This window comes from Capricornis sumatraensis, chromosome 10 (genome assembly GCF_032405125.1).
Source record: "Capricornis sumatraensis isolate serow.1 chromosome 10, serow.2, whole genome shotgun sequence".
NCBI classification, from domain to species: Eukaryota; Metazoa; Chordata; class Mammalia; order Artiodactyla; family Bovidae; genus Capricornis; species Capricornis sumatraensis.
The window spans coordinates 41,845,478-41,860,858 of NC_091078.1; the positions used below are offsets into that span (position 1 = coordinate 41,845,478).

At 38.3% G+C, this 15,381-nt stretch overlaps 1 protein-coding gene across 1 annotated transcript in view; it reads left to right on the plus strand.

Annotated features, from left to right (window-relative positions):
* The window catches only part of FMN2 (formin 2), a 350,878-nt gene that overhangs the window by 285,133 nt on the left and 50,364 nt on the right, over positions 1-15,381 (plus strand). Inside the window, exon 16 of the mRNA XM_068983086.1 lies at positions 8,076-8,127. Coding sequence (XP_068839187.1) covers positions 8,076-8,127 — 52 coding nt within the window. The remainder of the gene's footprint in view (positions 1-8,075; positions 8,128-15,381) is intronic.

Genomic DNA, 15,381 nt, shown 5'->3' on the forward strand with positions numbered 1-15,381 from the left:
TATTGTTGGGCATTTAGGTTGCTTTCATGTCCTGGCTTTTGTAAATAGTGCTGTAATGAACATTGGGGTGCATGCATCTTTTTGAATATGTGTTTTTTTCAGATATATTTGCAACCATATGGTAGCCCTAGTTTTAGTTTTTAAAGGAACCTCCACACTGTTCTCCAAGTGGCTGTACCAAGTTACATTCCCACTAACAGTGTGGGAGGGTTTCCTTTTCTCCACACCTTCGCTAGCATTTATTGTTTGTAGACTTTTAGATAATGGCTGTTCTGACTGGTGTGAGGTGGTACCTTATTGTAGTTTAGATTTGCATTTTTTAAAAAAATAATGAGCACTGTTGAGCATCTTTTCATGTGCCTCTTGACCATCTGTGTGTCTTTTTTTTTTTTTTAAGAAATATCTATTTAGATACATTTTGGAGTTGGGTTGTTTTCTTTTACATTGAGCTGTGTGAGCTGCTTGTATATTTTGGAGATTAATCCATTGCCAGTCACTTCATTTGCAATATTTTCTCCCTTTCTGTGGATTGCCTTTTTGTTTTGTTTATGGTTGCCTTTGCTGTGCAAAAGCTCTGAAGTTTAATTAGCTTCCATTTGTTTATTTTTGTTTCTATTTTCATTGCTGTAGGAGGTGGATCAAAAAAGATCTTACTGTGATTTATGTCAGAGAGGTTCTGCCTGTGTTTACCTTTAAGAGTTTTATAGTGTCCAGTCTTACATCTAGGTCTTTGATCCATTTTGAGTTGATTCTTGTGTATAATATTAGGGAGTATTCTTTGATTACTTTACATGTAGCTGTCCAGTTTTCCTAGTGCCACCTATAGAAGAGACTGTCTTTTTTCCATTGTATGTTCTTGCCTATTTTGTCATAGATTAGGTGACCATAGTTGTGTGGGTTTATTTCCACTTTCTATCCTATTCCATTGATCTATATTTCTGTTTCTGTGCCAATACCAACCTGTTTGGATGACTGTAGCTTTGTAGTATAGTCTGATGTCAGGGAGCCTGATTCCTCCAGCTCCATTTTTCTTTCTCAAGATTGCTCTGGCTGTTTGGAGTATTTCATGTTTCCATACAAATCATAAATTCTTTTCTTCTAATTCTGTGGAAAATGCTATAGTTCCATAGGGATTGTATTGAATCTGTAGATTACTTTGTGTGGTACGGTCATTTTGACAACACTGATTCTTCCAATCCAGGAGCATGGTATATCTCTCCATCTGTTTGTGTCATCTTTGATTTCTTTCATCAGTATCTTACAATTTTTGAAGTACAAGTCTTTTACATCCTTGGGTATGTGTTTCTAGATATTTTATTCTTTTTGATGTGATGGTAAATGAGATTGTTTCCTTAATTTCTCTTTCTGATCTTTCACTGTTAGTGTATAGGAATGCAAGAGATTTCTGTGTTTTAATTTTGTAGCCTGCAACTTTACCAAATTCATTGATGAGCTCTGGTTTTCTGGCAACATCATTAGCATTTTCTATGTATAGTATCATGTCATCTGCAAACAGTGACATTTTACTTCTTTTCCTTTTTAGTTTTTATTATGAAATTTAAAAATATTACTATATGTATTTTTAGATATACTATATTACATATAACATATTTTATATATAATAGAAACATAGCATATTTATGTACATATGTATGCACACATACATATAATTTTTCAGATTTTATATTCATTTCATTTATAAAACAAGATAAATATATTCTCATTATTTGCCATAATTATGTTCTACAAGGTTGCTGCAAACACTGAATTAGTGAGTACTAGATCACTGTTCCTAGCAGTAAATATAGTTCTTCAAGCCTCTGGTCACATTTTGGTCTCGTTTCATCAACCAACCAAAGTACAATCTTTTTTTATGTGTGTTCATGTTTGAATACACCTTCTTTACTGTACTGCTAATTCATTAATATCAAACTCACAGCCAAGTCTGACAGCCCATGAGTGAAGCTTACCCAACACATGTATTTTCCCCATAAGGCACACCATAGCCTCCTCAGGTTTAGGGCACTAGATAGCTCTGCACCTCCATGCTTGTGGACTGTTTAAAAAGAGAGATTACCAGAAAAGAAGGAGGTAAAAAGATGCCAAACTGCATCCCAGTAGACTGAGAAAAGGACACTATTTGTATAGTATGAGACTTGGAATAAAGCAGAGGTACACTGTATTCAGCCTTAACAGGAACATGTACCTGGTGACTCAGACTTTCCAATGTTCTGCATACATCTGCAAGTAACTACAAAAGCACTGCAGTTATTTATTTTGGATTAAAATAATTTTAATGAGTTGACAACTTCACAAATACAGAATCCATGAATAACAAGGATCACCTTTGAAAGGTTATGTATGTATAAATAAGGGCAAGTTTGTATACATGTGAAACACTGGGCTCGATGAATCACAAGCTGGAGTCAAAATTGCCGGGAGAAATATCAACAGCCTTGGATATGCAGTACGATACCACTCAAATGGCAGAAAATGAAGAGGAACTAAAGAGCCTCTTGATGAAGGTGAAAGAGGAAAGTGAAAAAGCTGGCTTGAAACTCAACATTCAGAAAACCAGGATCATGACATCTGGTCTCATCACTTCATGGCAGATAGATGAGGAAAAAATGGAAACAGTGACAGATTTTATTTTCATGGCCTCCAAGACATGATACTATACATAGAAAATCCTAATGATGCTTCCAGAAAACCAGAGCTCATCAATGAATTTGGTAAAGTTGCAAGTTACAAAATTAATACACAGAAATCTCTTGTATTCCTATATACTAATAATGAAAGATCACTGCTGACAGTGACTGCAGCCATGAAATTTAAAAGATGCTTGCTTCTTGGAAAGAAAGTTATGACAAACCTAGACAGCATATTAAAAAATAAAGACATCACTTGCCGACAAAGGTCCGTATAGTCCAAGCTTATGGATTTTCCAGGAGTCATGTACCAATGTGATATTTGGACCATTAAGAAGGCTAAGTGTCAAAGAATTGATGCTTTTGAATTATGGTGCTGGAGAAGACTTTTGAGAGTCCCTTGGACTGCAAAGAGATCAAACCAGTCAGTCCTAAAGGAAATCAGTCCTGAATATTCATTGGAAGGACTGTTGCTGCAACTGAAGCTCCAATGCTTTGGCCACCTGATGTGAAGAGCCAACTCATTGGAGAAGACCCATATGCTAGGAGAGATTGAGGGCAGGAGGAGAAGGGGGTGGCAGAGGATAAATTTGTTAGCTAGCATCACCAACTCAATGAACATAAATGTGAGCAAACTCCAGGAGATAGTGAAAGACAGAAGAGCCTGGCATGCTGCAGTCCACAGAGTCACAAAGAGATGGACGTGACTCATTGGAAAAGACCCTGATGCTTGGAAAGATTGAAGGCAAGAAGAGAAGGGGAAGACAGAGGATGAGGTGGTTGGATGGCATCACCGACTCAATGGACATGAGTTTGAGAAAACTCTGGGAGTTGGTGATGGACAGGGAGGCCTGGTATGCTGCAGTCCATGGGGTCACAAAGAGTTGGACACAACTGAGCGACTGAACTGAACTGAACCAGTCTGATCCACTACAGCTTTTTGAATCCTGGCAAAACCATTACATCTGAGAAGTATGCTCAGCAGATCAATAAGATGCTCCTAAAACTGCATTGCCCACAGCTGGCACTGGTCCACAGAAAGGGCCTAATTCTTCTCCATGACAATTCCTGACCACATGTTGTACAACCAGTGCTTCAAAATTTGAATAAATTGAGCTATGAAGTTTTGTCTCACCTTCCATATTCACCTGACGTCTCACCAACCGACTTTCACTTCTTCAAGCATCTTGACAACTTTCTGCAGGGAAAATGTTTCCACAACCAGCAGGATTCAGAAAATGCTTTCCAAGAGTTCATCAAATCCCAAAGTACAGATTTTTATGCTTCAGGAATAAACAAACTTATTTCTCGTTGGCAAAAATGTGTTGATTGTAATGGTTCCTACTTTGATTAATAAATATATATTTGAGCCTAGTTAAAATAATTTAAAATTCATGATCTGAAACTGCAATTATCCACTCCAGTATTCTTGCCTAGAGAATCCCGTGGACAGAAGAGCCTGGTGTGCTGCTGTCCATAGGGTCTCACAGAGTCAGACACAACTGAAGCGACTTAGCATGCATGCATGCATTGGAGAAGGCAATGGCCACCCACTCCAGTATTCTTGCCTGGAGAATCCCAGGGACAGAGGAGCCTGGTGGGCTGCCGTCTGTGGGGGTCGCACAGAGTTGGACATAACTGAAGTGACTTAGCAGCAGCAGCAGCAACCTAATAAAACACACAGTTGGTCTAAGATTTTGGTCACTGCATAGAATTAATTTGAGTGCTCCCTAAATGAATGGCAGAGTTATCTAAAAAATACCTTAATTTTTACTACCTTAGTAACATTTTATTTTAGTTTGATCAGTTTCATCCTCACAAACTAAAGAAACACATCCAGCATTTGTCACTAAGTTAACATCTTGTATGCACATGCTAAGTCACTGCAGTCATGTTAGACTCTCTGTGACCCTATGGACTATAGCCCACCAGGCTCCTCTCTCCGTGGGATTCTCCAGGCAAGAATACTGGACTGAGTTGCCATGCGCTCCTCTAGGGACTGAGCCCTCGTCTCTTACGTGTCCTGCATTGGCAAGCAGGTTCTTTACCACTCATATCACTTGGGAAGCCCATGTTAACATCATAAGTGTGCTTAAAAGATTGTGATAACAAAATGTTGGTGGTGTTTCTCTGCAAGCAGTGTGTTGAGAAATGGTAGCTCAGTGTCTCCAGAAATCCGAATTGCATCCCAAGTTTCTAGAAAAAAAAATTTTTTTTTTTTTGGTTGCATTGGGTCTTAGTTGTGGCCTGTGGGATCTTAGTTCCCTGACCAAGGGCTGAACCCATGTCCCTTCATTGCAGGGTGGATTCTTAACCACTGGACCAACAGGGAAGTCCCAAGTTTTTTATTTCTCAGATTGCCCTGCAAAAGAGAATCATCTCTCATAGGACTTTATCAAAGCTGATTACAGCAGAAAAAACAACTTTTAGCTTCAAAATCATGTTTAAAAAAATGGAAAACAGAGTAATTTAAAGTATTTCCTTCTATCCCAATTTGGTTTTATGGTTCTAATATGGCTATTAGGTTTGGACAGAGAGCCTATTTTTGTTTTATTCCTTTAGTAAGAATCATTTTTCTGCCACATTGAACTGCAGTTTATTCAGTAAAACTTGTTCATACAGTGAAGCCAAAGCTGTTTTAGTATACATCACAAAGAATCATTATGAATAACTGAAACTCACTTCATCCCACTCACAACTAGTTAGGGGCTTATATTATGTAAAAAGCTGTTGAGTATCTGTTTTCTTTATCTGCATATAATGTTGAAGCATGATACAATAGCAGTTGGTGTATTCAGTTAAACATTATTATGTATTGTATCACTTTAGGATTTCAAGAGCTTGAAATCCAACATTTTCAAAGAATATTTATGTAGCCCCTACTAATTATTGGGGGCACTATGCTAAACATTTTGTATATGTTAATGCTTTTGAACTGTGGTGTTGGAGAAGACTCTTAAGAGTCCCTTGGACTGCAAGGAGATCCAACCAGTCCATTCTGAAGGAGATCAACCCTGGGATTTCTTTGGAAGGAATGATGCTAAAGCTGAAGCTCCAGTACTTTGGCCACCTCATGCGAAGAGTTGACTCATTGGAAAAGAGTCTGATGCTGGGAGGGATTGGGGGCAGGAGGAGAAGGGGATGACCGAGGATAAGATGGCTGGATGGCATCACTGACTCGATGGACGTGAGTCTGAGTGAACTCCGAGAGATGGTGATGGACAGGGAGGCCTGGCGTGCTGTGATTCATGGGGTCGCAAAGAGTCGGACATGACTGAGCAACTGAACTGAACTGAACCTATTAATTTATATGCCTAAGATTCTGGGTGTGTTAGTCACTCAGTCGTGTCCAACTCTTTGCGACCCCTTGGACTGTAGCCTGCCAGGCCTCTCCATCCGTGGGATTTTCCAAGCACGAATACTGGAATAGATTGCCATCTCCTTCTCCAGGGGATCTTCCCCACCCAGGGATTGAACCCAGGGCTTCCCTGGGGGCTTAGCAGGTAAAGAATCCACCTGCAGTGTGAGAGATCTGGGTTCAAATCCTGGGTTGGGAAGATCCCCTAGCGAAGGGAACGGCTACTCACTCCAGTATTCTGACTGGAGAATCCCATAGAGTGTGTAGTCCATGGGACCACAAAGAGTCAGACATGACTGAGTGACTTTCACTTTCCTTCTCCTGCTTTGCAAGGAGGCTCTTTACCATCTGAGCCACCAGGGAAGACTAAGATTACAAAGCTAATTTCAGAGGCAGAATCAGAATAGAATACACATCACTGGAATCTCATTCTAGGGTGTGTTAAATTTCATAAATCATTTACTCGGTGCATCTAGAATAGTCAAAAAAATTTCTCCCTTTCTCAGTCTTAAATTCTATATTTTACAAAAAAAAAAAAAATGATGCAAGGGCAGTTGGAAGAACTTCCTTCCTGAAAGTGTTATGCATTGTGTTGCTTTGTTGTTTTCTCTTAGACTTTTCTGTGGTTCTAGAATTACTTCTGGAAACAAACTGTTTTCATACAGCAGCCCAAAGATTTTGTAAGAAAATAGGTTAACATTGGAGACTTTTCAAAGTGAAGTCATGGAATATCTATCCTGTTTCTTAATATGGCTAATGATTGACCTGTAGCTTTATGTAAGCATTTTAAAAAACCAGAAGGCAAAGGGGAAACATACCTCTGCTACCATCTCCCAGCATTGCTGTTAAATTCAGGCAGTCCTGTAGAGGACCTGCATAACACTCCATGGCGGCTTTGCAGACGTGTCCAGACCTTCAAACAAACACTATCTTGAGGTTGTGAAACAGCAGGCGAAGCTGACAACTGTTTAAGTCGTGATGTAGTCACTGACATTTCCCAAGTGGCCACAGGTGTGATTTCACGCCCAGTTCCAATATTTATAATCATTTTGCCCTACTCCTTTCTGTCTTTTAATTTTTCCAAATGGCTGCAAGTGTGCCCCCAAAGGAAATGATTATGAAGGGAAACTCCTTTCACTAGCTCCAGGGTGGTTTTGTTCTTTGATTTTTTTTGTCCAGTAGCTCAGTGATTTTCAAACTGTGTGTCACAGATAGTTAGTGAAGAATGAAATGACTTTAGTGGGTCACAACTACATTTTGAGATCTGGGGGAATAGACTAAAAATATTATTAAAAGCATTGTAAGAAGTGGGAGTATTTTTTAAATTTTTGTGCCAGATATGTGTGTATGTATATAAAGTAATACATAAATGCTAGAATGCTTACTGGCCAGTGAAAGTCATTGCCATACATACTTTATGTGATGGGAGTTTCTGTGTTATTTTAAGCAGTTTTAAAATAGTGACGTAATCCCTTTCCCAAATTCGATCTTTGGGTTTGTGTCCAGCTACCATTCTTTATTTCTAGCAAATCAGTGGGTGCACTGTCATGTCATCACTTGAAGTTAGGAGAAAGTGTTAGTATTTTATCCTATGTCTGCATAGAAGTCAGCTCTGGATCTACTCAATTGTGATCTGAAGTGAAGAGCACTGGTAAAGATCATTACATACCATTTCTACTTAGGTTTTTACTTGGTTTTTGGACCTTTGCTTGAGAGAATTGTTTTCAACTAATTATTGGCATTTAAATCCTTGACAGACAAATTTGATGTGAATATCAAGTTATCTGGTATTTTATTTTCTCAGGTTAATGTGACTAATTTAAAGAAATTACTTAGAAAGTATTATTAACTTAAAGAAAATTAAATATAACCTATTCAATCATATCTATTCATGGATTTTAAATAAAATTCTATAATTATGTTCCAATAAAATTTTTAAAAAATAAACTTTTGGTGGAGTACATTAGCATTAATGTATTAAGATACATTTCATATTATTTGATCTATTTTGTTTGAGATGGTTATAACCATTTATCATATCTCATCTATTTCTTTTCTTGTATTTTCAGCTAAAATTGACCAAGAAGCAGAGGAGAACTCACTGACAGAGACTCATAAGTGGTGAGAAATTACTTTCCTTTAATATTTGTTCGCAGAGTAGGCTTATAAAGCATTTAATGTGCTTCATCTCAGGGAGTCAGTCATTAGCTCAGTTTTTATTTTCAAGCATAAAAGAAACTAACTGTACTTTAATTATACATTGGACTTCTGACTTATTTTTATAATTCTGGATGACATATAAACCTGTTATATCAAATTATTGTGACTAGATAGCTTATTAGCACCTTCTATTTAGAATAGGTTTTAGGGCTGTGGAAATACCAGAAAGAAAGACAGCAGGAAAATATTTCAAGAAAAAGTGTGAAGGGTTTAGTTATAGGACATGAGTTTCCATGTGCAAAAGCAGAGTTCAAGTGGCCCCCTGAGTTCCCCTTGCATGACCCTCACTTTCACAGTAGAGGTTTGCCATCAACAGTTCAGTTCAGTTGCTCAGGCATGTCTGACTCTTTGCGACCCCATGGACTGCAGCACGCCAGGCTTCCCTGTCCATCACCAGCTCCTGGAGTTTACTCAAACTCATGTCCATCGAGTCAGTGATACCATCCAACCATCTCATCCTCTGTCCTCCCCTTCTCCTCTCACCTTCAATCTTTCCCAGCATCAGGTTCTTTTCCAAAGAGTCAGTTCTTAGCATCAGGTGGCCAAAGTATTGGAGTTTCAGCTTCAGTATCAGTCATTCCAATGAATTCAGAACTGATTTCCTTTAGGATGCACTGGTTGGATCTCCTTGCCGTCCAAGGGACTCTCAAGAGTCTTCTCCAACACCACAGTTCAGAAGCATCAATTCTTTGGCGCTCAGCTTTCTTTATAGTCCAACTCTCACATCCATACATGAGTACTGGAAAAACCATAGCTTTGACTAGGTGGGCCTTTGTTGGCAAATTAATGTCTCTGCTTTTTAATATACTGTTTACGTTGGTCATAGCTTTTCTTCCAAGGAACAAACATCTTTTAATTTCATGGCTGCAGTCACCATCTGCAGTGATTTTGGAGCCCCCAAAAAGTAAGTCTGTCACTGTTTCCACTGTTCCCCCATCTATTTGCCATGAAGTGATGGGACTGGATGCCATAATCTTCATTTTTTTAATGTTAAGTTTTAAGCCAGCTTTTCCACTCTCCTCTTTCACTTTCATCAAGAGGCTTTTCAGTTCCTCTTTGCTTTCTGCCATAAGTGTGGTGTCATCTGCATATCTGAGGTTATTGATATTTCTCCTGGCAATCTTGATTCCAGCTTGTGTTTCATCCAGCCCAGCATTTCACATGATGTACTCTGCATATAAGTCAAGTAAGCAGCGTGACAGTATACAACCTTGACATACTCCTTTCCCAATTTGGAACCAGTCTGTTGTTGCATGTCCAGTTCTAACTGTTGCTTCTTGACCCACATACAGATTTCTCAGGAGGCAGGTAAGATGTTCTGGTATTCCCATCTCTTTAAGAATTTTCCACAGTTCCCCAGAGAGAGAGAGAGATTGATTTTAAGGAATTTGCTCACAGAAGTGGCTGCCTGACTTCATTTTATAAATGGTTATCCCTCCATCGTGATTTTAGTCCATCATCACAGCAGAGCTGGCCTTCCTCATTATCCCCTGCAGTTGACCCTGTATCGGGGCAGTGGTGTTCTTCTAACAAGACATTTAGTTTTACTTTGCACCTCACCAGAGACCAAGTGACAAATTGGTGGGAGATGCATGTGGTATAATTTCTAGAACAAGCTGAGGGTCATTTACAGACTGTGATAGCTGAGTTGGGCTATAACGTCCTGGGCATCTTTTCTACAACAAATGAGAAGGTCCCCAAAGGTTTTGAGGCCATGTGTTGTTGCGTATTCCCACCAAGGTTGCTATGAAGGAAGGCGGCCAGTGAGGTGCCAGGGCCCTGACGGTCCTTCTTGAATGGCACCTGGGAAACCACACCATGTGCGTAGACCAGCTTCCTTAGCCTTCCTCCACCACCCAGGGTTGTAGGGATGGAATGCCTTGGTTTTTGCAGTATGCATAATTTTTTCAAGTGTGAACAGTAAGAGATCTTACTAGAAAAGCATATTCACATGAAAATGTGTTGTAAACTGCACAAACTTGTTTTCAGCTTGCTTTGAAGGGAATTTTACTCGTTTGTGTTTATATTTGACTACTTAGAAAATAAAAAGCCTTGACTCTTATTCATTTTAAAATGGATACTGAACTCTCCTCAACAAATTAGGATTCTTTTCTGCGGTGGAATATTATTTTTTCAGGTCATTTTATGATTCCCTAACTAAATAAAAGTAGTCAAATGGTTAGTATTTCTAACTAAGAAATGGTTAGTAAGTTTTAAAGCAAGTCAAATCATTTTTATATTCCATTTCTTACTGTAATTGTATTATGTGCTAATTTTGTCTTTTTATTCATAGAATTTTGCTATCAATCTGAAAAGTGGGACTTCAAGTTCCTATTTTGTATGTACAGAATTATGTAACTTTTAGATAAATTGCTTGACGGAACTCTTCAGTTTTCCCAGAAAGTAAGACAACTGAGCCAATGAGTCTTGAACCACACACCCAAAATCCAAATACACGTTGGATAAGCATGTTCTCTTCTTCAGATGATTTCAGTGGAGAGCCAGGAGGTCACTTGGTCTTACAGGGCTTCACCAGAATTCTGTTCCATTAGGTGCAACCCAACTGAATGTGTTTATTTCAGCCTGTGTCTTATTTCTTCTTAATTACCATCCACAGCTTTCTTCAATTATGGCAAAATATCACCAGACCAAATATGATTACTCAGTGTCTATATCAACTCACAGGTAGAGAATGTAGCAGTTCTAGATTTGTCTAAGAAGTGGCCATTCCTTTACACCTATATTTAAAAATAATGAGAATGAGAGGTGTAAAACTAACTGCTCACATTCAGTGGTCCTTTATATAAATTATGGCTAGCTTAAAAATTATCTTAGAATTTCTTTTTTTTACTCCATGGGTAAAAACCATACTTTATGGTGACAATGATTTTGAAATACAAAAATAGAAGATTTTCTTTTATTTTTTTACTCTTTTTAAATTATAGTTGATTTACAAATTTGTGTTAGGTGTACAGCAAAGTGATTCAGTTATATATCTTTTTTCAGATTATTTTCCTTTATGGGTTATTATAAAATGTAAGTATAGTTCCCTGTCCTATACAGTAGGTCCTTGGTTATTTTTTTCTACACAATAGTGTGTATATGTTAATCCCAAACTCCTAATTTCTGACTCCCCACAGCTTTCTCCTTTGGTAACCATAAGCTGGTTTTCTCTATCTGTGAATCTATTTCTGTTTTGTATATAAGTCCATTTGTATCATTTTTATTAGATTTCATATATAAGCAATAGCATATATTTTTCTGTCTTATGCAACTTAGTATGATAATTTCTAGGTATATCTATGTTGCTCCAAAAGGCATTACTATTCCATCATATATGTATATATATACACACATCACATCTCCCTTATCCATTCAGACAATTAGGTTGCTTCCTTGTCTTGGCTATTGTAAACAGTGCTGCAGTGAACATTGGAGTACATATATATATATTTTCAAATAATGGTTTTCTCTGGATATATGCCCAGGAGTGAATTGCAGGATAATATAGTAGCTCTATTTTTAGTTTGTTAGGGAATGCCCATATTGTTTTCCATAGTGGCTGTACCGATTTACATTCCCACCAACATTGTAGAAGGGTTCCCTTTTCTCCACATTCTCTCCAGCATTTGTTATTTGTACACCATTCTGACTGGTGTTGAAGTGAGACCTCATTATAGTTTTGATTTTATTTCTCTAATAATTAACAATGTGGGGCATCTTTTCATGTGCCTTTTGGCCATCTATATGGTGTCTTTGGAGAAACATTTATTTAGATCTACCCATTCTTTGACTGGGTGATTTGTTTTGTTTTTTGATATTCGGCTGCATAGCTCTTTGTATGTTTTGGAGATTAATCCTTTGTCAGTCACACCCTTTGCAAATATTTTCTTCAGTTCTGTAAGTTGCCTTTTCATCTTGTTTATGGTTTCCTTTGCTGTGAGTTTAAATTTAATTAGGTCCCATTTCTTTATTTTTGCTTTGTTTTCCTTTGCTTTAGGAGACTGATCCAAAAAGGCATTGCTACAATTTGTGTGAAAGTGAACTGCCTATGTTTCCCTCTAGAAGTGTTATGGTTTCTGGTATTACATTCAGGCCTTCAATTGATTTTGAGTTTATTTTTTATATGGTGTAGGAGAATGATGTGATTTCATTCTTTTACATATAGCTGTCCAGTTTTCGCAATATCACTTACTAAAGAGACCGTCTTTTCTCCATTGCGTATTCTTGCCTCCTTTGTTGTAGACTAATTGACTGTAATCATGTGGGTTTATTCCTGGGCTCCCTATTCTGTTTCATGGAGTTATGTGTCTGTTTTGTGCCAGTCCCATACCGTCTTGGTTACTATAACTTTGTAATATAGTCTGAACCCAGGGAGCCTGATTTCTCCAACTCTGTTCTTTTTTCTCAAGCTTCTTTGGCTAGTTGGAGTCTTTTGTGTTTCCTTAATTTTTGTTATAGTTTTGAGGAAAATGCCATTGGTAATTTGATAGGGATTACATTGAATCTGTAGACTCCCTTGGTAGTAAAGTCATTTTGACAATATTGATTCTTTCAATCCAAACACAGGGTATATCTTTTCATCTGTGTGTGTCATCTTTGATTTCTTTCAGCAATGTCTTATACTTTTCAGAATATAGATCTTTTGTCTCCTTAGGTAGGTTTATTCTGAGGTGTTTTATTCTTTTTGATGTGATGGTAAATGAGATTCTTTCCTTAATTTTTCTTTCTGATCTTTGGTTGTTACTGTATAGAAATGCAACAGATTTCTGTGTATTGATTTTGTACCCTGTGTGTGTGTATGCTAGTCACTCAGTCCTGTCCAACCTTTGTGACCCCATGGACTGTAGCCCACCAGGATCCTCTGTCCATGGGATTTTCCAGGCAAGAATACTGGAGTGGGTTTCCCTTCTCTAGTGGCATTCCCTTCTCTAGGGGATCTTCCCAACCCAGGGATCAAATCCAGGTCTCCTGCATGGCAGGCAGACAGATTCTTTACTATCTGAGTTACCAGGGAAGCCCTGTGACTTTATCAAATTCACTGATGAGCTTTAGTAGTTTTCTGGTAGCATTTTTAGGATTTTCTATGTATAGTCTCATGTCATCTGCAAACAATGACAATTTTACTTCTTTTCCAATTTGGATTTTTTTTTCTTTTCCAATTCCTGTGGTGAGGACTTCCAAAACTATGTTGAATAATAGTGGTGTGAGTGGACATCCTTGTCTTATTCCTGATCTGAGAGAAAATGCTTTCAGTTTTTTACCATTGAGAGTAATGTTTGCAGTGGGTTGGATGTATATGGCCTTTACTATGTTGAGGTAGGTTTCCTCTGTGTCCACTTTCTAGATAGTTTCCATCACAAATGGTTGTTGATTTTGTCAAAAGCTTTTTCTGTATCTATTGAGATAATCATCTGGTTTTCCTTCTTCAGTTTGTTGATGTGGTGTCCAGTCATTGTTTCATTTGTAAATATTGAAAAATCCCTGCATCCTTGGGATAAATCTCACTTGATCATGGTGCATGGTCCTTTTAACGTATTGCTGGATTTGATATGCTAGTATTTTGCTGAGGATTTTTGCATCTATGTTCCTCAGTTATGTGGTTGCTTTTTAGTCTCTAAGTCATGTCCTCATGACTTGCGTGGCCCCATAGACTGTAGCCCACCAGGATCCTCTGTCCCTGGGATTTCCCAGGCAAGAATACTGGAGTGGGTTGCCATTTCCTTCTCCAGGGGATCTTCCTGACCCAGGGATCAAACCCACGTCCCCTGCACTGGCAGGCAGGTTCTTTTCCACTGGGCCACCAGGGAAGCCCCCATTCATCAGTTATATGGGCTTGTAATTTTCTTTTTCTGTGGTATCTTTTTCTGGTTTTGATATCAGGGTAATGGTGGCCTCATAAAAGGAGTTTGAAAGTGTTCCTTCCTCTGCAATTTTGGGGAATATATTCAGAAGCAAAAGTGTTAACACTTTTATATTCTCTAAATATTTTGCAGAATTCACTTGTGAAGTCATCTGGTCCTGGATTTCCATTTGATGGGAGTTTTTTAATTACTGATTCGATTTCAGTAGTTGTAATTGGTCTGTTCATATTTTCTATTTCTTCCTGGTTCCATCTTGGGAGACTCTGTCTAAGAATTTGTTCAATTTGTTCAACAGAATTTCTTCCAGACTGTCCCTTTTACTGTCATACAGTTGCTTGTAGTAGTATTCATGGTCCTTTATGTGGTGTCAATTGTAACTTTTCCTTTTGCATTTCTGATTTTACTGATTTAGGCCCTCTCACTTCTTTTCCTGATGAGTCTGGCTAAAGGTCCTAACTTGGTTTACTTTACAAAGAACCAGCTTTTGGCTTCATTGCTCCTTTCTATTGTTTTCTTCGTCTCAATTTCATTTAATTTCTGCTCTGGTATTTATGGTTTCTTTCCTTCTCCTAACTTTGTGTTTTGTTTATTCTTCTTTCTTTGATTGCTTTAGGTGTAAGGTTAGTATGTATGTTTGAGATTTTTCTTGTGTCCTGGGGTGTGGTTGTATTGTTAATAAACTTCCCTCTAGAACTGCTTCTGCTGTGTCCCATGGGGTTTCGATCTGGTGTTTTCATTTTCATTTGTCTCTAGGTATTTTTTTATTTCCTCTTTGATTTCTTGAGTGCTCCATTGGTTGTTTATTATCATATTGTTTAGCCTCCACATGTTTGAGGTTTTTGCAGTTCTTTAGTTTATTTCTTTTTTACTGTTTATTTGTTTGTGGCTGATCTGGGTCTTCATAGCTACGTGGGCTTTTCTCTAGTCGGGTGAGTGGCGGCTACTCTCTAGTACAGGGCTTCTCATTGTGGTGGTTCTCTTTTTGCAGAGCAGAGGCTCTAGGGTATGTGGGCTTCAGTAGTTGTGGCATGCAGGCTCAGTAGTTGTGGCATGCAGGCTCAGTAGTTGCTGCTTGTGGGCTCTGGAGTGCAAGCTCAGATAGTTGTGGCCCACAGTCTTATTTACTGCAGGGCACGTGGGATTTTCCCAGATGAGGGATTAAACCCATGTCTCTTGTACTGGCAGGTGGATTCTTTACTACTGAGCTACAGGGAAGTTCATGTAGCTTATTTCTAATCTCACAGGGTTGTGACTGAAAAAGATGCTTTATATGATTCTAATTGCCTTAAGG